General features: G+C 41.7%; 1 protein-coding gene and 1 pseudogene across 1 annotated transcript; one reads left to right on the forward strand and one right to left on the reverse strand.

The window, feature by feature from the left end:
* The first annotated feature begins 1711 nt into the window (after nucleotides 1–1711).
* On the forward strand, nucleotides 1712–2439 carry LOC117723224 (transcription factor BTF3 pseudogene; annotated as a pseudogene).
* Nucleotides 2440–5967: 3528 nt separating this feature from the next.
* Nrip3 (nuclear receptor interacting protein 3) lies at nucleotides 5968–26179 on the reverse strand. The gene is made up of 7 exons (XM_034497688.2): nucleotides 25914–26179; nucleotides 14888–15049; nucleotides 13885–13967; nucleotides 11909–12048; nucleotides 10130–10182; nucleotides 9935–10029; nucleotides 5968–9223 (listed from the first exon to the last, which is right to left on the reverse strand). The coding sequence occupies exons 1-7, from the start codon at nucleotides 26085–26087 to the stop codon at nucleotides 9208–9210; spliced, it is 723 nt and encodes a 240-aa protein (XP_034353579.1). The 5' UTR covers nucleotides 26088–26179; the 3' UTR covers nucleotides 5968–9207.
* Between the last annotated feature and the right edge of the window lie 890 nt (nucleotides 26180–27069).

A 27069-nucleotide genomic window follows, 5' to 3' on the forward strand; every position in this document is an offset into this window, starting at 1 on the left:
CTGATTGTGAAAAGCTGACTTAGTAGCCAGTTTGGATCAGTTTATATCTGTATATCTGACTTCTAAAAGGAATGTGTGCTTTTCAGATAAAGCATAGGAACCCTCCTTCAAAATTCTTTTTAAAGCCAATGCTGGTGTTAGGTACCTTTGATCCTAGCATGTCTTTGCTCCCAGTGGCAGGCAGATCTCTGAGACCAGGCCAGCCTGGTCTACAAAGTGAGTTCCGAACAGGCTACACAGAGAAGGAGAAGGAAGATGAGGAAGGAGGAGGAGGTGAAGAAAAGAAGAAACAACTAAAGAAAGAAAATTCTTTTCAGAGTTTTGATGAGGGTGTAGAGATTTAGAGGATTACAACAATGCCTCAGGCTGGTGGGTTATCTTCTTCTCTTTGTCCATGCTGTCTCAAACTAGCAGGCTCAAGAGATCCCCTCTCTCAGGCTCCCTAAGAACTGACTACAGGATGCTCCAACGTTCGGTAGTATAGGGGCTTTTCAGGTGTTCAGTGGTCTCTATAAATTGGCTAAGTTTTAGAAGCTGTGCTTAGTGCTTCCCATAACTTCAGTTAACTCAGTCATTCTGGATTTCTGATGGGGTTGAAGACCTATAGTCTCATAACCAATCCTGGCTATTTACTTTGAGAGAAAAGATCTGAGTAGATGGTTTTCAGCTGACATTCATTCTAAAGCCAAAAAGCCAGGATCAAAAGTGTTTTAGTTAGAAGAGATGACAGAGGTTCTGGTTAGTCAACAGAATGATGGACTGGGTATGAGGTATCTTGTACCTCACTGGTACAATTAGGAATAAGTATGCTCTAATTGTATTTTGAGAGAAAAGTTCTACTTTAACAGGAAGAGTGATATGTAGGAGGAGCTAAGTGGGAAGGAGTACTGAGAGAACAAGGAGAGAAGATGAAGAAGAGGAGAAGCTAGGTGATGAGAGAGAGAAAGAGAGAGGGGGCATGGAGGCAGATGTTCACATGTCTCCACTAGTCAAAGATAGTTTTTATATCTAGGTTGGGCATTGGGTTACGCTTCTGATTGAGCATTACCAAACTTATAAATCCTTTGATTAACATTTTTAAAAAAATCGTATAAAAGCAAAAAGGAAAGGGGGGCATGGGACAGGGGTGTTCTAGGGAGGGGAAATGTGGAAAGGGGATGGCATCTTAAATGTAAATAAAATATAAAATAAATAAATAAATAAATAAATTGTTTTACCCCCCCCCAAAAAAAAAGAACTGACTACAGGCATGAGCCACCAAATCAGGACCACCTATCTGTTTAATGAAGAAAACCACATAACATTCAGTATGGACAGAACTTTAGAGCTACATGTGGCAATTAAACATTTGATAGTGAGTAATCTAAATTGAGCATTATAAGCTGTATTTCGTAGTCAACACGAGAAAAAAAATTTTTATTTTAAAATACTGATTTAAGTTGGGGCTAAACAGATGACTTAGCAGTTGTGAGCACTTGCTGCTCTTGCAGAAGATTGAGGTTTGGTTTCCATCACCCACATGGCAACTTACAACCTTCTGTAACTCCAGTCCAGGGGATTGGTTCTTCTGTTTCCCAGTGGCACTGCACACATACGGTATACATGTGTACATTTTGTCAAAACACTCATACACATAAAATTAAAATTTGAAAGAGTGGTTAGGGTTTAAATATTTTGAATATATTGGATTTAAATAATTATTTAATTTTAATTAAAAAAATCTCTTTGCTCTAGCCACCATCTTGTGTCTCCACTGTGTCCCTTATCTCAGCTTGTCTGCCTGGGACCCCCTGAGCATGAACCCTAGTCCTCCCACACAGCCCCATTTCTACTAACAAGATGAAACAATCATGAACCAGGAAAAACTTGCCAAACTGCAGGCACAAGTTTGCATTGGTGGGAAAGGCACCTCCCACAAAAAGAAGGTGGTTCATAGTACAGCCACAGCAGATGATAAAATCTGCAGTTCTCCTTAGAGAAGTTAGTAAACAACTCTGATATTGAAGAGGTGAATGTGTTTACGAACCAAGAAACCGATCCATTTTAACAACCCTAAAGTTCAGGCATCTCTGGCAGCAAACACCTTCACCAGTACAGGCCATGCTTCGACAAAGCAGCTGACAGGAATGCTTCCCAGCATCCTAAACCAGCTTGGTGTGGACAGTCTGACTAGTTTAAGGACACTGACTGAAGCTGCCGAAACAATCTATGGATGGAAAATCACCGTTTGCTACTAAAGAGGTGACGAGAGTTCCAGATCTGGTGGGAATTTTGATGAAGCTTCTAAGAAGGAGGCAAACTGAATTGAGGTGGCTTCTGAAGAAGGTGACATTTGCAGAAGTTACAGAGCTGCTATTTTAGATCATGGCTGCTATTAAAAGTTCTTTTGTTTATGGATCTGATAAAATCTAGATCTCTATCGAGCAGGTGGTAACATGCAGCTTTAATCCTAGCAATTAGGAATGAGAGGCAGGGGGATCTCTGTGAATTGGGCCCAGCCCAGTCTACAAATGAGTTCCAGGATGGCCAGGGCTGTTATACAGTGAAACCCTGTCTCAAAACACAAAACAAAACAAAAAATTTAGAAGTCTAATATTTTTAAGGCCAAGCCTCCTGGACACCGAAGCTCTTTTCAGGTTTTGTTTATTTTTTGTTTGGTTTTGGTTTTGGTTTTTGCTTATACACAATTCATTTCTTGTGACAAAATAACCTGAAGAAGCCTAGGAATAAAGTTTGAAATTTGCTAATAAAATCATTTGCATAGTTTAAAAAAAAAAAAACAAGCCTGGCAGTGGTGGCACAGGCCTTTATTCCCAGCACTTGGGAGGCAGAGGCAGGCAGATTTCTGAGTTCGAGGCCATCCTGGTCTACAGAGTAAGTTCCAGGACAGCCAGAGCTATACAGAGAAACCCTGTCTCGAGGGAAAAAAAAACCCTCCATGTGGCTATTAGAAAATTTTTTGTTCTGGAATGCACATGGAGGCAGCCATTAGTGATGTGTAACTGCCCATAGACTGGAGATTCAGGCTAAGATCAAAGAGCAGTGATGGGGAGAAATTGGGTGTGGTGGTTTGAGTAGGAATGGCCCTCCATTGACTCTGAATGTTTGGCCCATAGGGAGTGGCACTGTTAGGAGGTGTGGCCTTCTTGGAGGAGGTATAGACTTGGAGGAAGTGTGTTATTGGGAGAGGGCTTTGATATCTCATATACTCAAGCTACACACAGTGTGGGTCAGTCTCCTGCTGCCTTTTGGATGAGCTCTTTCTCCAGCACCATGTCTGCCTGCACACTGCCATGCTTCCTGCCACAATGATAATGGACTGAACCTCTGAAACTGTAAGCCAGCCCCAATTAAATGTCCTTTATAAGAGTTACTGTAATCACGGTAACTCTTCACGGTGTCTCTTCACAGCAATAAAACCCAACTAAGACACTGGGACAGGTAGAGCCGAGGGCTTGGGAGAAGTATATCTGCCAAAAATGAATATAATTTCAGCTGACTTTAATAGAAGGTTCTATTTCTCTTGCTTTGCTCAACTTATACATGTATGCTTCTTTCCTGTAAATTGGGGATATTTAATGCCAGAAAGCCTTCCTTTACAAGGATACATGTCTGTGGCTTTGCAGATCTCTTTTCTAACTTACTTTACTATGGTAAAATTGTGTTTTCATATATACCTTTATGTTCCCATCCCCTTCTAAAATCTTGTGGGCCCTTTGAGCAGAGGAACCTTTGTTTTAATATCTTAGGACCTGGAGACTGAGATCCAAGCATTAATGTGGGAACCAGGGAAAAAGAAAAGGGGAGAGAAGCTGTCCCAGGAATTAGTTGTCTCAGGAATTACAGGTACTCACTTTAGTCTCTCCTTGGCTCTTTCTAACCCTAAGAGATGAGGCTGAGGCCCAAAGTGCAAAGGGCAGACCTGGGGAACTGGGTTAGGTGAGGAAAGACTTGTGACCAGGATCACTTTAGAGCTATTTTGCTCTGGCACTCACCTGAGCATCCACCTTCCTCTCCATCCTTCTCCTGGCTTCCTATGAGTGGGCTTTCCTATTGAGTATTTCTTTTGCCATGCCCAGAGCTCCCATGTGCTAAGTAAGCTTTTACCCTCTAAGTTACATCCTCAGCACCTACTCCATTCCTCTTGATTTTGATTAACAGGGCAAGGATAGTCTACCACCAAATCTGAGTTCTCATCTCTTTGTAATGCTGGTGATCAAACAGGATTTTACCCACGTTGGTCACTCCACCACTGAGTTACATCCCCCAGTACTGGTCGGAATTCCTCTCTTAGAAAAATCCCCCCATTCTCTGTGTCTGTGTCTGTGTCTGTGTCTGTGTCTGTGTCTGTGTCTGTGTCTGTGTCTGTGTCTGTGTCTGTGTCTGTGTCTGACTCTCTCTCTCTCTCTCTCTCTCTCTCTCTCTCTCTCTCTCTCTGTGTGTGTGTGTGTGTGTGTGTGTGTGTGTGTGTGTGTGTGTGTGTGTGAGACTGGCTTTGAATACACAGTCCTCCTGCCTCAGCCTCCTAAATCCTAGAATTTGCACCACCACATCTGACTTTCTAGTCCTAGTGTTCTAGTCTTTCATGACATTAAAAGATCTCTGAGAAAACAAGTAATTTTTTCTTTTTATTTGTTTGTTTGGTTGGTTGGTTGGTTGGTTGAGAGAAACTTTCTTTGCCTCTCCTGGAGCTCCCTCTGTAGACTAGGCTGGCCTGGAATTCAGAGATCTGTCACTGCCTTTGCTTCCTGAGTGCCAGGACTAAAGGTGTGTACTACCAGCTCCCAGCAACAGGTAAGATTATTAAAACAATTGTATAAATTTTCTGGAGGTGTGACTATTGATTCTGTTATTGTTAAAGAGCCTGGCCTGGCAAACATTTGACATCTTTCTTTCTTTTTTCTTTTTCTTTCTTTCTTTCTTTCTTTCTTTTTTTTTTTTTTTTTTGGTTTTTCGAGACAGGATTTTCTCTGTGTAGCCCTGGCTGTCCTGGAACTCACTCTGTAGACCAGGCTGGCCTCGAACTCAGAAATCTGCCTGCCTCTGCCTCTCAAGTGCTGGGATTAAAGGCATATGCCACCACTGCTCGGAGACATTTTTCATAATTAGAATAACTTAAGAAGCTTAAGAAGATATTTGAGGTGAAATGGCAGTATGTCCTGAGTAACAGAAGTGTAATTCTAGAAAGTGAGAGCCACTGTCAGGAGTTGAAGCATGCTGCTTACAGGCTTTTTATATGTTTATACAAAATAAAGAAATGTGAAAAAATTTAAAAGTATGTATCCTTAAAAGGTAAGCTTCTATCATGAGAAAAATGCATTTCTTTTTTTTTTAAACATTTTTTAGATTTATTTATTTATTTATTTAATATATAGTGAATACACTGTTGCTCTCTTCAAACACACCAGAAGAGGGCATCAGATCCCACTGCAGATGGTTGTGAGCCACCATGTGATTGCTGGGAATTGAACTCAGGACCTCTGGAAAAGCAATCATTGCTCTTAACTGCCGAGCCATCCCTCCAGCGCCCCCTCCTCTCCAAAATGCATTTCTTTGGAATGCCATATAAGAACCCAACTATATAATAAGGTTAATTCAACCCTTTCCCTTCCCAAGCCTCTCTCATTTGTTATCCAAATAAACATTTCCTTTTCTCGAATACACTGCTGATTGTTTCAACATAGAAGACTGTTCTTGTACATGGAGATTGACTACCCAGCACTTAACATGGGTGTTCTCACTTGACACTGTGAGTTCAATACCTTTTCTATTTGCTTCATAGACTACAAAGCCATGTTCAATAAGATTCACTATTCTGTTCAAAGACTTTTAAGAGGGAGCTGAAGCAATAGCTGCAGTTGGAAAGCTGAAAACCACAAGGCCTTGCGTTGGGAGGCCCTAAGCAGAAATGCTGATGTACTTAGACTGTGTCCTGGCTCCTCAGCTTCAGAGACTCAGACAAGCACACAGAGAACAATTCCACTTTATTGATACATCGGTGTCACAGATAAGCCCAGTACAGCCAGAAATACTGAGCAGATAAAGTGCTATTGCAGAGAGACCTGGCAACAGAAGGAGGGAGGAATCCAGTTCATCTCCTCCAAGTCCCCAGCCTGAAAGGTTTTCTACTACATAAGAGTAAGGGCAGCTAGGTAAGCCAGTCTATAGATGCTCTGAGCTAAGGAACAGAAAAACCATACTAGTGGGTTATGTGCAGAGCAAGGAAAAAGGAAAGCCAGAAAGTATTCCTTCCTCAAATTAAGCATAGAAATACCAAACAATTGTTTTCAGCTTCCTGGATGTAATGTCTATTAAGGAATGAAACGGGTCTGCTACTACTTCCCAGGGACTCAGGACTATGATGCAGTAGACACTTTCTTACACCCTAAAAAACACTACCATTTTCTAACTAGGAAAAACTCATTGACCTTACTTTGCTAGTCCCCAAAAGCAAAGCCAGAGTCCCTTTGTGAACACCGAGGAGACAGAAACTTATAAGAGTAATCAGCTTGGCAGCATCAATGGCGAAGCAGAAGCAGGCGGATTTCTGTGAGTTGAGGCTACTAGCCTGGTCTACATACTGAGTTTCAAGCCAGCCTAGCCCACGTAATAAGATCCTGTCTCAAAAAACAAAAAAGCACTAATAAACCCCAAGACTTCCTATAATTATCTTGAGGCATTTTAGGTATCTCTATTATGGGATTAAGTAATTTGGTTAGAAAATTCAGATGATGTGAATGAACTGAGTGACCTGAAGTCCAGTTCACCCGTTGTTTCTTTTCCCAAATTAGAAAATAACTGACTGATTTTCAGAGACAAGAAGGAACATTAAAGGCCATGTATTCATCCTGGTGCCATACTGTGCTGGACTGAAAAGGGCCAAAATCAATGCCTCTTTCAAGAACCTGAGAATTCCTGGCCTCACTGGTCCTCAGGAAATCCAAACGAAGAGACACTAGAAGGAACCTGCAGCATGCTTCCTTTGCAGTCAACTGTCAGGGCTTGAGGTAGAACTCTCAAGTAGGGAAATAAGGGTGACATCTCCAGCCCTGTCCTGGAAGAGCTGGCCAGCATGATGCTTTGGTGAACAAAAGTGCAGGGAGCCTCGGGAAGGAGCATGCTCCCCCACATAAGGGAGCTCTCATGGCCAGGCTGAAGGCTGGGACACTGGACAAGACCGTGGTACCTGACACGATTCAAAGTTTGAGAACTGCCATGAGCCAACGGTAGACTTAGAAATATCTTAAAGGATTACTTGCAGTTAGCTATTTTTCTGCCTTAGTCAAATATTTCTGTAACTGAACTGAAGAACAGATTCCTTTACAGGCACCTCTATGCCCGAGAAAACACAATAGCAAAATTAATTAATTAATTAATTAATTAAAATAAAACAAAAAAAAACTTTTTTAAAATCCTGTGATTACCTCAATCCACTGAGATAGGTCAGGTCAGGAAATACTGGGGACTTATACCGTTTATTCTGGTTTATTTTATTTTTATTTTATTTTTGTCTTTTGAGACTATCCTTTACTGGCCTGGAATTCACTGTGTAGACCAGGCTGGTCTCCTACTCATATCTGCCCACCTCTGCCTCTGCCTTCTGGGTGCTGATATTAAAGGCATATGCCACACCCAGCTGTTAATGGCTCTTAATGCTGCCAGCTACCTTTCTTCTTCCCTTGTACTGAGGGCTTGCCAGTCTTTCCTTCCCTGCCTGGAGATTTCACTCCCTATTTCAATCCCCGGAAAGTCTCCCAGGTAGGCTTTCCCACTCGGTGGACTCAGTCTCCTCTCTTCTATTCTGGCCTACTTTGATTTTTATTTTTCCTTTTCCTGTCTCTACTTCCAGCTACTTGAATCTTTGTGACATGTAACAAGACAGACAGAAATTCTGACTGGTTCTTAGGGGTAATCAATATCCCATAGTGACAACGACATCATCAATACTATCTCAGGAACTAATAATATCCTTTCCTGTCTGTGGTTTCTTTCTTCTCTTGTTCACTGTGAGAGACTGTCTCATCTTCGTAGCCTGTTTATCCCCTCTCATTTTTTTTCCTGTGGTGTGTGTCCATGTGTGTCTGTGAGTATGTGTAGGAATTTGTATGAGTGCATGGAGCTGTGCACCTGTGCATGCTCACAGAGGCCAGAGGAGCATGTGGGTGTCCTCTATTCCTCTCCCACACTTCACTTGGTTCCTTTGAGGCAAAGACTATGGAGATACCCCCTCACTCTCCTTCCTCCCCCTCTTCCTGTCTCTCCCTCTCTCTTTTGGTTAGACTGGTAGCTAGAAAGTTCCATTTGTTATCCTGTTGGTTCTGGGGTCTCAGGTGTGTGTGGGACTATGCCCAGCTATTGTTAGGATACTGGGATCCAAATGGCAGTCTTCGTGCTTACGCAGCAAGCACTCTTAATCAGCAAGCCATCTTTCTATGTCTACTGCTGTGATTGACCCAGGCCCTTGCGCACACTAACCAAGCACTCCACCACTAAGCCACATCCAGCACCCTCCTTTGTTGTACTTTAACTTTCCTGCCTTCCTCTTGAGGCTAGAAAACAAATGAAGCAGCATAAGAGCCTTGGTTTGGATATCAGGCCCGGATTCTGGCTGTCTTCTGCCACTGACTTAAGACATGAATTTAGACAATTCAATGGCCTGTCTGTGTGTTTAAATTAAATGTCTGGACCAGTTGATCTCTCTGAAACATCTTTCAGATCAGTTCACACTGGAAAAAAATCTATTGCTTCAGAAGAGATTCTAGCGTCAAGACATGTTTCTACACATCTTTGAAACAGCTGAAAGAAAGTTCCTATTTAGTATATATTTTAATATTTTAAAAAAGCAAGTGTTATCTATGGAGAAATAGAGCCTGGAAGCCCCTACACTGGATTAATACAAAGCAAATTCTTGGAAGAAGCAGAGAAATAGGCCACAAATAAGACCTGGCAGTGTCAAAAAAGGTCTATAAGTTAAATAGTCAAAGAAGTAAAAAACAATGTCTGTTTAACCATTAAGCCATTAACCAGACAACATCTCTAAGCACAGACTATAGTCTAGAAAGGTCTGAGTGGGAAGAAGCCCCTGCAGGATGTACTGGAGGGAAGGACTTGGTCCATAGCAAGTTGCTACTGTATTTAGTTCGAACTCAGTTTTCTCAGTCTGTCAACCTGGTGTGTGTGTACATGCACACACGCTTCAGGCTGCAGTTATGCTTCTGAAGTGCTGAAATGAGAAAGAAACAAATGATTGATAGCAAGTTCAAAGGAGTTAATCTGAAGGCAAATTAACTTGGGTTAAAAAATGTCTCATGTATTATAATACTAGCACTTAGGGGGCTGAGGCAGGAAGCTCATGAATTTAAAGCCAGCCTGGGCTACATGCTAAAACTTTATCTCAATGACCTATTCCCAACTCATACCCTATTCCATGCCTGGGCTACATAAGGAAACCTTGATACTCTCTCTCTCTCTCTCTCTCTCTCTCTCTCTCTCTCTCTCTCTCTCTCTCACACACACACACACACACACACACACACACACACACACCTTAAAAGGCTGTTAGTTTCTTCTACCATTCTGTGTGCTATCCTTGTTTATTTTTTTAAATGAAAACAATTATTTATATATTATATATAAGTACACTGTAGCTGTCTTCAGACACACCAGAAGGGGATATCAGATCTCATTACAGATGGTTGTGAGCCACCATGTGGTTGCTGGGATTTGAACTCAGGACCTCTGGAAGAGCAGGCAGTGCTCTTAACCCCTGAGCCATCTCTCCAGCCCATCCTTGTTTACTATAACATGTAGGCTACAGAGTTCTGTGGGACAGTAAACTCTGGTCTGGGGAAAGGCTGACTTCTGCTATGACTGCAAGCTAAAGGTGGGCTATAAGCCTATATACTGTCTGAGAATCCCAGACTCATGTACTCACTTGTCATCACTCATAGAAACTGTCTCCACAAACGGGATTTCTTCTTTGTCTGTCTTCCCCACAGTCAGCCGGTGCTTGTCCAAATTTATGATACACTAAAACAAAGGAGGATCACTGGTCACTTGTCAGTGATGCTACTCCCAGTTCTCTTGCCTCTGAGAGGAAATATCAAAGGAAAAGTAGAGTCATTCCTACCTTCAGGGATCTAAGAGTCTGGAGACCAAGCGACAAGCTTTTTTCATTATCATCTAATAAAAACAAAACAGTAAGAGTCAGACATTTCCATGCTGGCTTGGACGCCAGCCTAAACACCATTTGGTTCATTTTTCCCATCTATCTATCCACCCACCCAAAAAAAAAAAAAAAAAAAAAACCCAGCCAGCTAACTACCCAAAAAATATCTGTTGAGCATTATTGAGTACTTTCTCAGCTCATTATAGGTAAAAGCCAAAATTCAAACCAAAGTCTTTTTTGCTCTAGAGGAGAGAGGCCTTCAATAAAATATAGGCAGGTACTGAGTGCAGTCTAGCATAGAACATCTGAGAAGCACAGAAGGAGAGTAGGTGATCAGGCATCTAGGGCAGAAGAGTAAGAGGATCTTCTCTTCACCAGTAACAAGCTCATGAAAAGTACCTTTTGGGACATTTTAACTTATACATAAAAAACATCTGTCTTTAGGCAGGTAAGATGGCTCAGTGGGTAAAGCGCTTGCTGTCAAATCTGATGACCTGAGTTCACTCCTTGGAATCCACACAGTAGAGGGAAAGACCTAACCTCTGACCTCCATAAAAGTGTCATGTCATATGAGCATACCCTCCTCAAACAGGTAAATAAGTAAATGTAAGAAAAGTCTGTTTCCTGTGGCTTATATACATAAGGGAATTTCTTTTAGCCATAAAGAAGAATGGAACTATGACATTTGCAGGAAAATGGGTGCAGCCGGAGATCATCATGGTAAGTAAGTCAGTTTCAGAAAGACAAATACTTCACGTTTTCCCTCATTTGTGTGTCTTCTTTCATAAGGGTGTGTGCGGTCATAATAAACAGATTACATAAAGTAGTAGTGAACGTGCTGAGGACAACAATGGGGGCTAACTGAACAGTGAAGAGGGAGAAAGTACATTTACATACTTGTATGAAAATAGGCTTATGTGATCAAGTATACTTTTTTATTATTAAAATTTTTAATTACATGTGTACGGAGGCACATCTGTGCCATGGAACACATGTGGAAATCAGAGGGAGATTTGCAAAAGTCAGTATTTTCCTTCCACCATGTAGGTTCTGGGGATCAAACTCAGACTATCAGGTTGATTCCAACTATCTTAATCCACCGAGCAATTCCACTGGCTCCATTCTATTTTCAAAGATGATTTATTTAATATTTATGTGTGTGTGCCTAAGTATGTATGTATATCACATGTGTACAAGAGCTTGAGGATATCAGAAGAAGGTATCAGATCCCTTGGAACTGGAGTCACTGGTGGTTGTGGGCCATCTTATATAGATGCTGGGAACCTAACCTGAGTCTTCTGAAAGAGCAGGAAGTACTCTAAACCACTGAGCCATCTCTCTAGCCCCCAGTAGGTAAGTAAGTAAATAAATAAATAAATAAATAAATTTATTTTTAAAATAATGTGCTGGGCTGAGCATGGTGGTACATGCCTTTTATTTCAGCATTCAGGAGGAGGGCAGGAGAATCTCTCTGAGTTCAAGGACTGCCTAGTCTGTATAATGAGATCCAGGACACACAGAACTATATAGAAAGACCCTGTCTCAAAACAATAGCAACAAATGTGTTGGGTATGATGGCACGTGCCTTTAATTCCAGCACTCAGAAGGGTAAAATTATCACAAAGGTGTAGATTATAAGGAAATGGGAACCTTGGGTTTTTGAAGAAGTCAGTATTATCAGCATGACACCTCAGGAGGGTTTATGTTAGACCCACAGGTCTAGCCCCCAATTTAACTCACCAACCACAGCTGCTGGGCAATCCAGACGGAGAGAACCCACTGTAATCAATAGGTGCTCAATTTGGCCTACTACTTTGAGATGCCGTGGCAGAGAAAGCTTCTCTCCTTCATGCTTGTGAGATTTGACATGGTCTTTTAGTCTGAAACAGAGAGAAAGCTATCATAATCCCTCCCATTGGCAAAGTTTTCTGTCTCAGAATTGGGTTCTCTAGGGACTTCCTGGGGCTAGCCAGCCTATATTTGATTCAAGTCCTTTCTTCCTAAACATGCCAGAGGAATACAAAAGAAAACATGAGACTTGTTTCCTGTCTTTAAGAAGTTTAAACCACTACCTGCATTTGTGCAGAGAGGAGTTGACACGTTCAGAGAATTCTGCTCTACATCCAAATATCCCTATATGTGTGTGAGATAGTTTAATTAATATGCCTTTTTACCCATCTGTGGATAACATATATCAGAGGGCAAATTAATCCTCTCAATTAATTAGAAAAAGCTTTGTTCAAGGTCCATTTTTCTTTTCCTTTCTATTTCAATTTATTGTCATAAAATTGCCTTAGTCTATAAGGATAATGGGGACAGGCCCTTGTTTGGTAAGAATATTGATACTGGTAGCAGCAAAGAATATTATGGAGAAAGTCCTCATTAATTTGGCTTGCCTTTGCTGGGATGGAAAGAAAGGAACAGCACCGATGTTTCACACAATTACATAAGCTGATTGGAATAGTTAGCACCCAAGCTATTATGGGATGGTGGATAAATACTTAATTATGGACTTTCTGTGCCAATACTTCTGTTCTCCTCCATTTCCTCTCTTTTGGTGTTACAGCCCATCCAAAAGAAATTGCAGTTTTACAGATGGTTATTAATTCCTCTGGAATCATGGCAGTCTGCTGGCTAATTATGCATCAGGACATCATTAGTCTTTCTGGAGCCATCATATTGTACATACCTCATCTCTTCACTACATTACCCCAATCCTAAACAGTAATGTATAAAATAATTCACAGAACAAACTTCAGAGAGTCACAACAGTAGGTGGGGAGTGAGAATCGGGCAGATATAGAAGAAACAGACCATGTAATTGCAGTCATTAAGAACTGAAATGAAGCCCTGGGTAAGCCCAGTTGAGAATATGCATGTTTTGGACAAAGTCTAAACAGGCCACTTGGTCTATGTAATAATTTGTTGTCTACAGCAGTGCTTCTCAACCTGTGGCTCATGACCCCTTTGGGAGGTGAATGACCCTTTCACAGGGATTGCCTAAGACCATTGGAATTTACATTACAGATATTTACATTACAATTCATAACAGTAACAAAATTACAACTGTGAAGTAGCAACAAAAATAATTTTATGGTTGGGAATCACCACAACATAGGGAACTGTGTATTAAAGGCCATACCATTAGGAAAGTTGAGAATCACTGGTCTACAGAAAACTATGGAAAATAATATTCAGTTGATTCTAGCCAAGATACCTCAGGGAACATCTGGTACTTTAGAAGAAAGAGTAAGAAGGAAGAAGTAACAGGAAAGGTTGAGTGAAATAGCAGTAAGGCACAGAATGGCTTTCTCAGTCCAGAAGAGGAAGAACCTTGGGTTTTCTCTCTCCTAGTTAGAGAAAGCCATCTTTGCTTCTACACATCTGGAGTAACAACAGGACAACTTGCTGTCTAGAGAATCAAGGCAGGATATATACTGAGCAAGAGTCTTACACACTCTTATTCCATACTCTAGAAGCCTGCTCAGAATTTAGAAAGTGGAAATTTACAGAAGGCCCAAGGTTTCCTGCATTTCTTCCATTGTCTGACAAATTGCAACACTCTCCTCTATTAAGGAAACTGATTCTAGACTAGAGAGAAGCTTTGCATGTTTCTCTTGCTTCTGTGGATATATCTAAGCATTATAACCTTAAACCAGATTCAAGCAGGAAAAATAATTACATCTGACTTTCACTCAGCACAAATGGCTACTTACCCCAATCTGTCCACACAGGCTGAGGAGATGAGATTATATTGGCAGCCAGTGTCAACCAAAGCTTTCACGTCCTTCCCAGCACACTGTGGGAAGGAAATACATATACTCTTTAATAGGGTCCAGAGAAGCAAAAGAGGAATGAAAGACAAAGAGCGAGCAGCAGATGTCAAATGAAAGACATGTTTGAAAGCAGCCTTCCAACTGGTCGGTTGGTGCTGTCCCCCTTCCCTCACTGCTAAATCTATCTTTGACTGGCTCTGTTTCCTGCTAACTAAATCTAAATACCCATAAATGACTTTGGGAGTTTCACTCTATATACAAAATATTATATACAGAATCTTTTTAAAAAAATCATTCTGGAGGCAAATTCAGGGCCTTGAGCAGGCTAGATGAGGTTCTTTTTTTTTTTTTTTTTTTTTTTTTTTTTTCCTTTTTTTCTTCTTCGTTTTGTTTTGTTTTGTTTTGTTTTGTTTTTCTGAGACAGGGTTTCTCTGTGTAGCCCTGGCTGTCCTAGAACTCACTCTGTAGACCAGGCTGGCCTCCAACTCGAGGTTTTTTTTGTTTTTGTTTGTTTGTTTGTTTGTTTTTTGTTTTTGTTTTTGTTTTTTACCACTGAACTACATGCCAGCTCTCTAAAAAGATTTACATTCTTTGTAAGTCTGATAAAAGCTTTGGTATTTCTTCCCATCCAAATGTGCACACATAAAACATATGCATTTCTGGTATCTAGAACTTTAAAACTCACTTATTAATTCCATGTTAACAAACACTATCCATAAGGTTTTGAGGAAAGAGTGCCTACTATTGGGATCATAAAGGGCCCTCAAATCCTACTTTTTTTTTTCCCATGAGTCACTCGGGAAGAGGGAGAGACAGCGGGATTCGAACTCAGGAAAAAGGGCACGGCTGCTCTCTGGAGGCAGCCACCCATGGCGTGCACCACCGCTGGCTTGCTCAAATTCTACTTTTAAGAAAGCTCTAGAAAAAAAAAATGTTCTCTTACCTGGCAAGATACTAAAATCATGTCATCATCTTCACATTTCTTTAGCCCTTCAGACTTAGCCTGATTGAATTTGCTGGTCTTAGAAGCCCATGGGACACGACTGCTTCGGAGCTTAGACAGGTTAGTTTCCATGAGGCGCCTTTGCAGAATGTTATGAGGTTGCTTGAGGGATAGAAAGCAGAGGCTTCTTACTGCCAGTGAAGTTCCTGCTTTCCCTACACCCCACCCCTGGCTCCACAGAAACAATGAAGGAACTTCACATAAGAGCTCCAAATATGCTTCTTATTCTTCCCTCAGGTGAGCATTGTACTGGTATTGTCAGGACAGGTACTATAAACCAACATGTCACAGCCAACTCTGGAGTATGCTGCTTCATTTTTGTCAACTTGACATAAGCTCAAGTCATCTGAGAAAATGGAGCCTAGTAAAGAAAATGTTCCCATCAGGTTGGCAAGCCTCTGGCACATTCTCTTGATTGACAATTGATATGGGAGGTGATCCTGGATGTATAAGAAAGCCGGCTGAGCAAGTCATGAGGAGTGAGCTATTAAACAGCTCACCATGGTCCGTGCTTCAGTCCCTGCCTCAGGTTCCTGCCCTAACTTTCTTCAGTGATGATTTGGGGGCTGGGATCCGTAGGCTAAAATAAATTCAAGGTTTTTTGTCCCATAGTGTTTTATCATAGTAACAGAAACCTAATGAAGACAGCAGAAGACCAGAGAATGGGCTATTGCTGTAACCATGCTATTTTTGGGAGGAATGTGGAAGACTTTGGAACTTTGGACTAAAAAGTGTAACTGTGAAAGAATATGGAGACTCTGGTGGATTTTAAGAGGCCATTCTAGAATATCTTAGAAGATAGACATGTCAGAGCAACATGGACTCAGTTATGGCCCAGTATAAAAGGTTTCAGAGGGGAATATTATTAGCAGTTGGGCTAGATGCTGTTTTATGTGTTTTGTACTTTGGCAAAGAATGTGGCTGCTTTCTGTCCTTGTCCTAAGCATTTTTCTAAGACTAAATTGCAAAGTTATGGACAAATTTCTTTGGCAGAGGAAATTCCAAGACAGCCTAATATTGATTCTGTCAAATGGTTACTAGTAGTCATTTTTATGTAGATCTCCAATGAAGAAGACCAAGTGAGGCAGAAAAATATAAAAGGTGCAGCCACACATATAAAAGAGCACCAGGAAACTTAATTTTGCAGCCAGGGCTTATGTTGAAAGAGATAAGGAGATGAAGAAATGAAGAAGAGCCTAGGTCTGCATTGGAAAAGGGAAGGGTGCCTCCAGGGTAAGGCCACACCCAACTTAGCTTTCAATTTGTGAAAGGAAAAAGCCTAAGGAATTTTCTGCTTCTAGAAAGAAAACATCAAAAGCTTGTGCAAATGTTATTCAAGGGAGCAGACTCCATCCCAACCTGGTAGCAGAACTCAACAGAGTTGTCCACATGGTTGCAAGCTTTAGAACCAGGTAAATACATGAGAAAAGGAGTCATGAAATCTTCCTCTGTGGTCTCAGAAAGCCTCTGAGGCTAGGCTTGTGTCAGGGAAGTCCCTGCATGGAGGCCCCGAGAGACTATTGAGTGAAATGAAGCCTGGATTGTATTTGAGACACTAAGATGACAGTGACACTAGAACTGAGAAATGTCTGCCAACAAGACCTGCATACAGGGAGCAGAACCAGCCTGAGGGAAAGATGTATTTTGCAGGCAGCAAAGCTGGAGAGGCAAAACCATCTAAATCCTTGACAACAGGCATGGAATTACAGGATTTAGAGTTTGCCCTGCTGGATAGAAACATGTAATTTGCCTTTTGATTTTACAGGGGTTTACAGTTAAGAGAGTGGCTTGAGTCTCAGAAGAGACTTTGTACTTTAAAACAGTGTTGTACCTGTAGGAAAAAAAGTATGGAGACTTTTGAAATTGGGCTAAATACATTTTGCATTATGATATGACTCTGAGAATATGGGGATGGGGAATGAAATGTGGTGGTTGAATGAGGTGTCTCTATATTCTTGGGCATTTGAATATTTGCTCCCTAGTTGCTAGTACTATTTTGGGAAGCTTAGGAGGTGTGAGTAAGAAAGGCCCCATAGGCTAGTATATTTGAATGGTTAGTCACCAAGGAATGGAACTCTTTGATAGGATTAGAAGGATTAGCAGGTGTATTCTCCTTGGAGGAAGTGTGTCATTAGGGGTAGGCTTTGAGATTTAAAAAAAGCCCATATCCCCACACACAGACCCCATTCCCTCTACTACCACAACCCCTTGCAGATCAGGATGTAACTCTCACTACGGCTTCAGCACCATACGTGTTGGCATGCTCCTCACCATGATGATACTGTACTAAAGCTCTGAAACTGTTTGAGCAAACTTCCAATTAAATGTTTTCATTTATAAGAGCTGGTTTGGTTGTGGGGTCTCTTCACAGCAATAGAACAGTGACTAAGACAGGAGGCATGGTCTTGCAGGAGGAAGTACATTACTGGGGAAAAAAACTTAAAAAACAGACAAAAAGATATCACACCACTGTGAAATATCATGACAGCAATCCCAAAAGCTTCCAAAAAGAAAACTATGACATAAATACAAAGGATTAGGAATCAGAATGATGATGATTTCTCAACAGGAAAAAAAAAAAAAAGACAATGGAATAACACCTCCAAAAATCTAGCAGTGGTGCTAGAGAGATGGCTTAGTGGTTAAGAGTATTGTCCACTCTTCCAGAGGACCTGGGTATGATTCCTAAGCACCCACATGATGGCCCACAACCTTTTATAACTCAAGATTCAGAGAATCTAATGCTAGCTTCTGGCCTCAGCTGGCACCAGGCATGCATATGGTACACAGACATATATGTAGGCAAAACACTCATAACATAGAAAAAAATTTAAAATTTTTAAAAAGGATTCAGAAGAAAAGGACAGCAAAGGAAATTCTGAAAGCAGCATTGGATTAAAAGCTTGCCTATTAAGATCAACAGCAGCCAGACCAAACTGAAATAAGAAAATGGGATTCCAGGAAGAATGTCTTGAAGGGGAAAAATGGACCAAGCATGGTGTCCTCCTCAGTCTGTGTAATGTTACTCATATGTATATGATTTGGGGTTTACTACTCGGTATTGGATGGCTAATTTATGGAGGTGCTCTTATCCCAACCAACACTTGAGAGGTGGAGGCAGGAAGATCACGTGTTCAAGGCTAGCCTTAGGTACATAGTAAGTAAAGAATGAGCCTGGCCTGAATAAGATTGCCTCAAAACAAAGGAGTTGTACATCCTGTGCCAGAGTCTAGCCAGATATCTCACACCTCAAAGAACCCTCTCTTTGTGATAGACAGAGAGCATTAGAGAAAAACACAAGCCATGAAAATGTCAAGACCAAATGATCATGTGGCGCTCAGCAACAACTGATACACCTACAGCACAGCCCCTGTCCCTGAAGATCAAGGAACACCAAGGAAGGAACAGGAAGTCTGCTGTGAGAGTGCATCTTCTAGAAGTGTCATGAAATCTCCACATGACTGCCTAAACAAGGCCTGAACAAGGACAATACCAATAGACATGCTGACATGGAAGGGAGAGATCTCACGGGGCCCCAACCTTAGACAAAGAGCTATAGGCAACTTAGGAAAGCAGTGCGTGAGAGAAATAGTCTTCCCTGGGAAGAGCGCCCCCTCAACCCCCATGAATTTGTCATCCAATACCAAGTAGTAAACCCCCAAGTCATATACATATGAGTAACATACAGACTGTTAAGGTTGTACTTATATGCTTATTAGAGGAAAAACAAGACACGAGATTGAGAGAGAGGAAAAGAAAGAAAAGGGCCAAGTAATGGTGCACACCTGTAATCCCAGAATTCCAGAGGCAGAGGCAGGTGGATCACTGTGAGTTCGAAGCCAGCCTGGTCTACAGAGCAAGTTCCCAAACAGCCAGTGTTATTCAGAAAAACCCTGTCTCAAAAATAATAATATAAAAGGCAGAAAGGGAACAGGGGAATGATGCAATTATATTTTAGTTTAAATTTTTAAAAAAGGAACTTGTAATCATTTATAGTTTTCAAGCAATTTCTCATTGAAAATTAAATAAAGGGAAAACTTCAAGGAATTAATTTTGGAAAAATACATAATGAAGAAAAATATCACAGTACATTTGTCTCAGCTGTGAACAATATAACAGTAAATGCTGATTTGATCCAAAATAATAATTCAACATAATTAGTATAACAGGAGAGAGGATATGATGAGAAGGTGTGGTGGTTTGAATAGGTACGGCCCCTACAGACTCACGTATTTGAATGCTTGCCCTATAGAGAGGGACACTGTTAGGAGGTGTGGAGTAGGTATGGAGTTGTAGCATCTTCTCACAACACAGAAGGTATGAGAATGGATTTTTTTACCCATTCAAATTTTTTTTTAAAGTTTAGTGCATGTGTGTACCCAGGTACTGCACCATATATATTGAGCCAGAGGACAAATTTCAGGAGTATAATCTCTCCTTCCACTACGTAGATCCCAAAGTCATCAGACTCAGTTGCAAGTGCTTTTACCTGCTAAGCCATCTTGCTGGGCCATCTTAATTCATTTTAAGAAGACCAATACATACTAGTAAAATCAATAAATCTGGAATGGGCATGGTGGTGCATGCCAGCTAATCAAGAGCCTGGGCCAGAAGGATCACAAATTCAAGATCAGCCTAGACAATATTGTGAGACTTTTTCTGAAGAAAAGGACACTGATATATCACCATTTATTTAGAAATATGGTGACTCCATATCATAGGAAAGAGTGTAGTCACAAGAAAGGCCAGCTTACAGAGGTTTAAATGGAGTTCTAAAGGAATAAGAAATTTGAAGGTGGACACTGCCTACGTTAACTCAGCAGATTAACAATTTTAGCCAGGCAGTGGTGGCACACTCCTTTAATCCCAGCACTTGGCCTCCAAGGCCAGCCTGGTCTACAGAGTGAGTTCCAGGACAGCCCGGGCTACACAGAGAAACCCTGTCTCGAAAAACCAAAACCAAAACAAAACAAAAAAAATTTTATTTCTCTTACACATGCCCCCATGATCATAAGCAAGATGTCCTAGATCGAGGAATTACATCCAGATTCAAAAGAAGAGGGAAGAGGATGGGAACCATCCCAATGCCATCTATCCCTTTTGTCAGGAAAACTAATGTTTTTCTAAAAGTTCCATTAGCAGTTCCCCCGCCCCCTGTATCTTACTAGTGAAATTCAACAGTCAATCCTTATTTCAAAAGACCTTGGAAAATAATTTAGCTTATTTAATCTCTATAGACAGTCAAATAGAAAAGGACTGAAAATGGAAAACCAATTCGATAATTAAAGCATCTGGCAGAACATGCAAAAACTAAAGTATATGTTTGCATGCATATACAACACACACATACACTGTAATTGATTATTTAATTTTTAAGTACATGTAGTTGTGTGTGTGTGTGTCTGCTTCTCGTCTACAACACAATGGGCCAAGCACCTCAAGTTCTTTTACTATGCTTTATCTACCATGATGGACTGCGCCTTTATTCCATGAGTCCAAATAAATCACTGTTTCCTAAAGTTCCTTTTGTCAGCAATTGTGTCACAGTAACAAGAAAAATAACCAATACACCTGCTTAACACTCTTTCCCCAGCTGTCCTACTCGGTGCATTGATTATTTAACTATTTGCAATTATGTCTTGGGGTGGGGAGTGTATATACAAGAGTGCAAATGGCCTCAAGAGGGAGCATTGGCTCCCCTGAATCACCTGAGTTACAAGTGGTTACAACCACCAGGTACAGGTAACCACCAGTAACCTTGGGTGCACTGGAAGAGCAGTGTGTGTTTAAAAACCCTGAACCATCTCCCTAACCCACACTTGGTGCTATCATCTATAGATACTTGAGATTATTGTGCAAACATGTATCAATTTAATTTAGGATTTCTTCCACATGTTTGTCATCAGAAATGTTGCAAAAAGCTCAACATTGTATTATTCTTGAACATCTCTTTCAACTAGCATCTAAAGCCATGTTTCTGCTTGCCTTGTCTACCTCTGCTTTTTTTTAAAATGTCAGAATTCTTCAGTGCTCTATATTTGGCCTTTTTCTCACTTTACATATTTGCCATGGGTGATTTTATCTGCTTTCATTGCATAAATTACTATCTTTATAAGGATTCTAGCTCAAGGATGCTCTTGAGTCTCAGGCCATAGACCTAAATATCCTCCTCTACCAGGACACTCCATGGGCACTTCAGACTCAATTTGTCCTACCCATATTTCCCATAAAGGTTGTTTTTTTTCCTTCTCTATGCCCTATCTTGGTGAATGAAATTCTTCTCATATATTTCTCTATATTTTTGCTGCTTCTGCTAAATCTAAGCATCTGTAATCCTAAAACATTACCTTCATGATCTCTTCTCCTTACAATTTCTTTTGCCAGCTGGAACAAACAAAAATTCTCTCAATTTAACATTCAAGATGTACTAACTACCACTTAGCCTCCTTCCCAACCTCCTCTATTTAATTCTCGAAGCATGGAAGCTTTCTACTTTTAGCAAATTACCACTTGTCGTATATTACCTTGAGCAAATCACTAATCTCACTGAGCCTTGCTTTCTTTAACAGTAATAAAGGAGGTTTGAGCTCCATGTTTTGTCAGGAACGTCTTCTTGCCAACCTTAGCAAGTGGCACTACTATTTCCTTGGTTTGGTTTGATTAAGTTTTGAGATGGGTCTCACTATATTGTCCAGTCTAGTCTTAAGCAGCTTGAAACTATAGGCAGTGTACCCAACTCACACACCTTCATTTTCTTTTAATTTCTATTTTATATGTATGGGTATTGTGCCTGCATGGACATCTGTGTACCCCAGAAAGGCCAAAAGAGGGGAGGAGTTGGATCCCCTAGAACTGTAGTTACAGAAGGTAACTTGTGAGCCGCCGTGTGAGTGCTGGGGTCAGCTGCAAATACTCTTCAGCACTGAGCCATCTCTCTGGCATCATACACATTCGAGATTCTTTTCCCATCCTCCCCTCCCAACCACATCCACAGTCAGCATCCTTTTCCTCATCTTTACTTCCTCCTATCTAACCAAGCTACAATCATTTTCTATCTATAGTGCAACAGCTTCCTAATTTATCTTCTGTTTATGTTTCATTTCATTCCCTGCATAGTGACCATAGTTAGGTTTGGTATTTGTTTGTTTTTTGTTTTTAAATGAAGGTCAGAGGCTGAAGTTTAGTGGTAGAGACTTACTTAGAACACACAAAGATCTGGTTCAATGCCCATCAGTGTCTCTGTTAGTATCTCCTGTCAGCAAACTCCTTGTTCATTCCACATTAGCTACACTGGTCCTCTCTCAATTCTCTAATTCTATGAAGCATCATGATAGCCAGACCATTGTACCTGCTGTGTCGTTTGTTTTGGTTTGGTTTTTTGAGACAGGTTCTTTCTGTGTTTTCCTGGCTGTCCTAGAACTTACTGTGTAGAACAGGATGGCCTCACCCTCAGAGATTCACACACCTACCTCTGCCTCTGGAGTACTGGGATTAATGTATACAACCTCCCAGAATATCTGCTGTCTGTATCTTTTGCCCAGAACATTTAATCTTTCCTGACATATTTTACTCCTTCATTCCCTTCAATATTTCTATTAAGGTAATCTTTTAAATAGTATTTTATTTATTACAATTATATGCAATTATTATGTACGATTGCATACAGGTATATGATGCATCTTGACCATATTCATGCCCAACTTCCACCCCTGCTCTCCACACTCCATCACAGGCACCCTTCTAGAGGATGTAATTATACTGGCCTTGGCCTTTTAAAGCTCCTTCCAAGGCTACAAAGTTCTTTAGTCCTTGACCCATGGCATTATAGGTAGCCAATCTATAGGGCACCAGCCTGAGCTTCTCTAATTGACAAAGATCTATTCTCATCAGGTATTTTATATTCAGTTTCCCTCACTGTGTTCTACTATCTCCCCCCGGCCTTAATTCTAATTAGTTTGGCTAAAGCTTTTTAGCTATATGCAGACTCAAACATAGGAAGGAAAGAAAGTTTCTCTATGCTACAAGGCAAGGAGGGATCTAGCCAGACAGGCCAGTAAGAACATCATGCAAGAAACACAGCACATCATCACATGACATACTGCTTTCAAAGAGTAAAGTCTTTAGTACAAGAACTTTATTAACCAAAACAAGAAAAATTACAATGGGAAAAAACTCTAAAAATAAAGATGCTTTTTTCTTGCTCTATTGGTTTTTTTTTTAATGTCATATATAACATGGCTCATAAATTTGGTTTTGGTTCTTAATTTAATACAAAACCCACAATACAATGGAATTATAAAATAAGGGAGTCAGACATGAGCCATACAATTCATTTCCATAGCAGATTTTATAGCAGCCAACTCCACACACAAAGGAATTGGGCAAAGGAATGGGGCCAAGAGAATACTGCCATCTTTGATCGCCTTACAGGTGCCATCTGCTAAACCAGCAGCATTTGCTATCGAACCACAAACATTACGAGATAGCCTGGTACAAGGTAGGTGATTCAGAAAAGCCAGCACATAATTGAAACATGGGATACTTACATGATGAAAAATAAGCCATAGTCTTAACATTGCTTGAACCCCAGTGTCAATAAGAGTTAGATTTGTGTCCTCCTCTTGCATCTCCCTTTTCTGTTCCCTTTCTATTGGATTGTTTGGTAAACTACTTCAAGTAAAATCAACTGTTAATTTTAATGCCCTCCAAATTTCACATCGTAGAACAAAATGGAGTCAGCATGATCTGTTTTATCTGTAAAATGAGTTGATAAAATGTGTTTCTAAAATCCTTCTGAGCTTGTACTGAGGCTGCAACATCAGTTCCAAGAGAGCTTCGAGCATGCTGGTTCACCTACCCTTACAGCTCTCCCTGCTCTCCCTCAGTCAGCCTTGGTTTCTGGGATGTGTTCTGATTCTCCCTGCAACAGCTTGCACATTAGAGGTGTGAGAACAGTGAGAGAGGGGAATTAACTCTATAAAAATGGTGTACAGAAAGTGTGAACTATGGTTCAGGGTTTCACAGTGAACTGCTGTGTGTCATACCCATGGCTGTACTCTGAAAGCATCCTCCTTATAGCCTTCAGCTATGCTGCCAGCTCCTTGTAGCTCAACCATGACATAAGAGTCAAAAAAGAATTATCCTTACATAGTTCAAAGCAGTATATGGAATCTTAGGAAGAAAGATGTTGTGGTAATTCTCATTAGGAAACTTCTCAGCCACTCAAACCAAATATCAGTGCCTTAGATCCAGCATTCTAAAAGTCCACATTTTGATTCTTCTAATAATACACCACACACACACACACACACACACACACACACACACAGAGAGAGAGAGAGAGAGAGAGAGAGAGAGAGAGAGAGAGAGAGAGAGAGAGAGGTACACTTTATTGAATAGGATTACTTTGGTCTGAAGGTAAGAAGATTTGAACTGAATTTGCTAAATGAATCATGAATGCCTTCAAGTGAAAGAAAGAAGAGACAGCTATCTCTGGTAGGAATAAACTTTAATCACATCACTCTCGGTTAACATGACTAGATCAACTATACCCAGGCTCAAGCAGAAAAACAGCTTTTAAAAACAAAGTAAGATAGCTGGAGTAACATTCCCTTCAAAGGGTATCTAACGGTAGGCAGGGAAAATCTTTGGTATTGATGAATTGTTAGAACTATTGATGGGGGGAGGAGCAGAAGCTCTTGTCTCTCTTGCCACACTGGGGCCAGAAATAGCAATTTCAGTGAACCAAGGCCAACAACCGCAATTAAGTATTTCAGAAGCTCAAAATATAAAACACTAGAAAGATTATCCAGAGCATTTATTTCTTCTGCAAAAGACATTTAATTGATGTTTCATAAATTATTCCACAGATAATAAGAAAACTATAAATAAAAAACAGCCAAAGCTAGGAGTGATGATACACACCTTATAATCTCAGCAATCATGAGGCTGAGACCGGAGAATTAAGAATTAGAAGCCAACATGGGCTATGTAATGAGATTTAAGCCAGCCTAGGTTATATAGATCAAGATCCTGATGTCTCATTAAAAAAAATCTTTCTTCAAAATAACAACAATAACAATTCCAAATGAAGCTACAAAGTTACATATAAATTTGTGAGCAAGGAGAGAGAATTAAATATAGGTCACATCCCTTAGCCATTCATTCACCCTTATTCAAGAGATGGAGGACAATATGGTTTTGGATTCTGGCCCATGTCCTGAACTTCTACTTAATACCAAGAATAATACTGCCAGAAATAAAAAGACTGCAACAGCCCAGCTCCAACTATGTACATGCATTATCTGGTCTGTGAGATGGAGCAGTCAGGACTTCCTCCATCTTCCCAACCTTTAGTGGGAAGACTTTAGAAGAGGGATAGTTGAGAGTGGAGAAGAGATGTTTAGGTTCTGGAAAGATTTGAGCTTGACCCCTATTCCCCTGTCTCACCCAACTCCCTCACCCAGGGTAGAAAATCAAAGGTAGGTTAAGACCTAAATTGAGTAGATTTGGGGCGGCGGGGAGGGGGGCACAATAGAATCAACCAATATATTCAGCAGCTGTCCAGAAACCTCGCTTTTCACTGTTTTTCAATCACCCACTACGAGTCACCTCAGTCTGGGGGACACAGCCAGGACTTCCCTACGAGGCTCCAGCTCGAGGAGCCAAATTCTAGATTCTGGATAAGCCAGAGGAAAGGGGATCTGAGGGCAATAGGGCAGGGTCTCTTTCTTCCTTGGACAGGGAAAAGAGACTCGGGAGTGAGGAGACTGCGCCAAGGTAGAACAGGCAAGGAAAGCTACTAGACTCCGGGGATGGGAGATAGGGAGGGGTTGTGCCGAGCACCCGCCAGGGAGCGGACAGCGACAAGCCTGGCCGGTGACTCAGTGAAAGTGGCAGTGAGGGCCTGGGCATCAGTGGCGGCCCAGAGGCCCGTGACGGGCGTGGCCGATGGTGGGGAGCTCACCGTGTCCTTGGACGAGCCCAGCTTTTTGAGGCCGTCCAGGGGCAGCAGGTCGGCGGAGTCCTTGTGGATGAACTGCACCGCCTGCTTCATCCGGCGCTGCTGCCGCAGGGACGCCGCTTCCCGCATATCTGTCTCCTTGCGGCCGCCCTCGGTGAGGAGCCCTGAGTAAAACATCGCTTAGACGTCCGCGGCCGGGCGGCCGGGTGTCCCCTCCCAAGCACTCTCAACCTCGAGCTCCTGGACAGCGCCGCGGGAGCCTGCTCCCGCGCCTTTTATAGCCGAGCGTGACGTCACGGGGAGCAGCCAGTGCGCGCGGGAGAAGGCGTGGCCAGCAAAGCGCCCCGCCCCTCTGGCGCAGGTTCAGGGACCCGGGTGGGGTCTATCTAGTGTCAACCACCCACCTTTGCTTCATCACCCATTTTGAGGAAAAAGCCAGCTCAGAGCAGCCTATCTATGGCTGACAGACTGACCCCGGGGCGCTAAGGGTCTACCGGAGCCGCTTCGCCCTACTGTCCCCTCTCCCGCGTGGGTTGCCCTGCCCTCCATGCACTGCATGGAATGAGCTGTGCGGCCCTGGGCTCCAGCCGCCTAGCCTCTTTCACCCTAGTCGGCGCCTCGGGCTCCCGGCTCACCTGTCCACGCCGCGGCGGATCCCGGGATCACTGACAACTGAGCCATGCTCCGCGTCTCAGAGTTGCACCTCTGTGCTCAGAAGTTGGAAGAGCTCGGGATTCCTCCAACTTCAGGTCGGTCCCCACCCACTGGGCCACGTGACTGCGGAGAGACCAGGAGGATGGGCTGGAGCAGGGCCTTCTGGGGACCCCTCCTCCTCTTGGCACCCTTTGTCAGAGCCCAGCACCAGAGGTTGGGGAGGCAGGTCTAATCTAAAGCCTTCACTTCTCTGGGAGTACACCTGCTCTGAAGAACACCAAGGAAGCATCTGGAGTTGTGTGTGTGTGTATGTGTGTGTTGTTTGTTTGTTTTCTCTGTGAACACTAGATTTCACACTCAGAAATGGAGGTGGAATGCAATCTTGTGGGAAAATTGAAAGTCATTTTTCTTTGAGACTCATTCATACTTTCTAGCCATTCTAAAAGAAATGTTCTGTTCCTTCTGGATTGGAGTCTTGACTTAGTACAAATCACATTACTACATG

Source organism: Arvicanthis niloticus, chromosome 1 (genome assembly GCF_011762505.2).
Source record: "Arvicanthis niloticus isolate mArvNil1 chromosome 1, mArvNil1.pat.X, whole genome shotgun sequence".
NCBI classification, from domain to species: Eukaryota; Metazoa; Chordata; class Mammalia; order Rodentia; family Muridae; genus Arvicanthis; species Arvicanthis niloticus.

What these genes read in the sequence shown, in the direction of transcription:
- Nrip3 (XM_034497688.2), bottom strand. Translation starts at nt 26,087, where the DNA reads ATGTTTTACTCAGGGCTCCTCACCGAGGGCGGCCGCAAGGAGACAGAT. An exon ending in TGGGCTCGTCCAAGGACACG is followed by an intron (nt 15,050 to 25,913) that starts GTGAGCTCCCCA and finishes CTATCCCTCAAG; the next exon opens with CAACCTCATAACATTCTGCA. An exon ending in AGACTCTTAGATCCCTGAAG is followed by an intron (nt 10,030 to 10,129) that starts GTAGGAATGACT and finishes CCTTTGTTTTAG; the next exon opens with TGTATCATAAATTTGGACAA.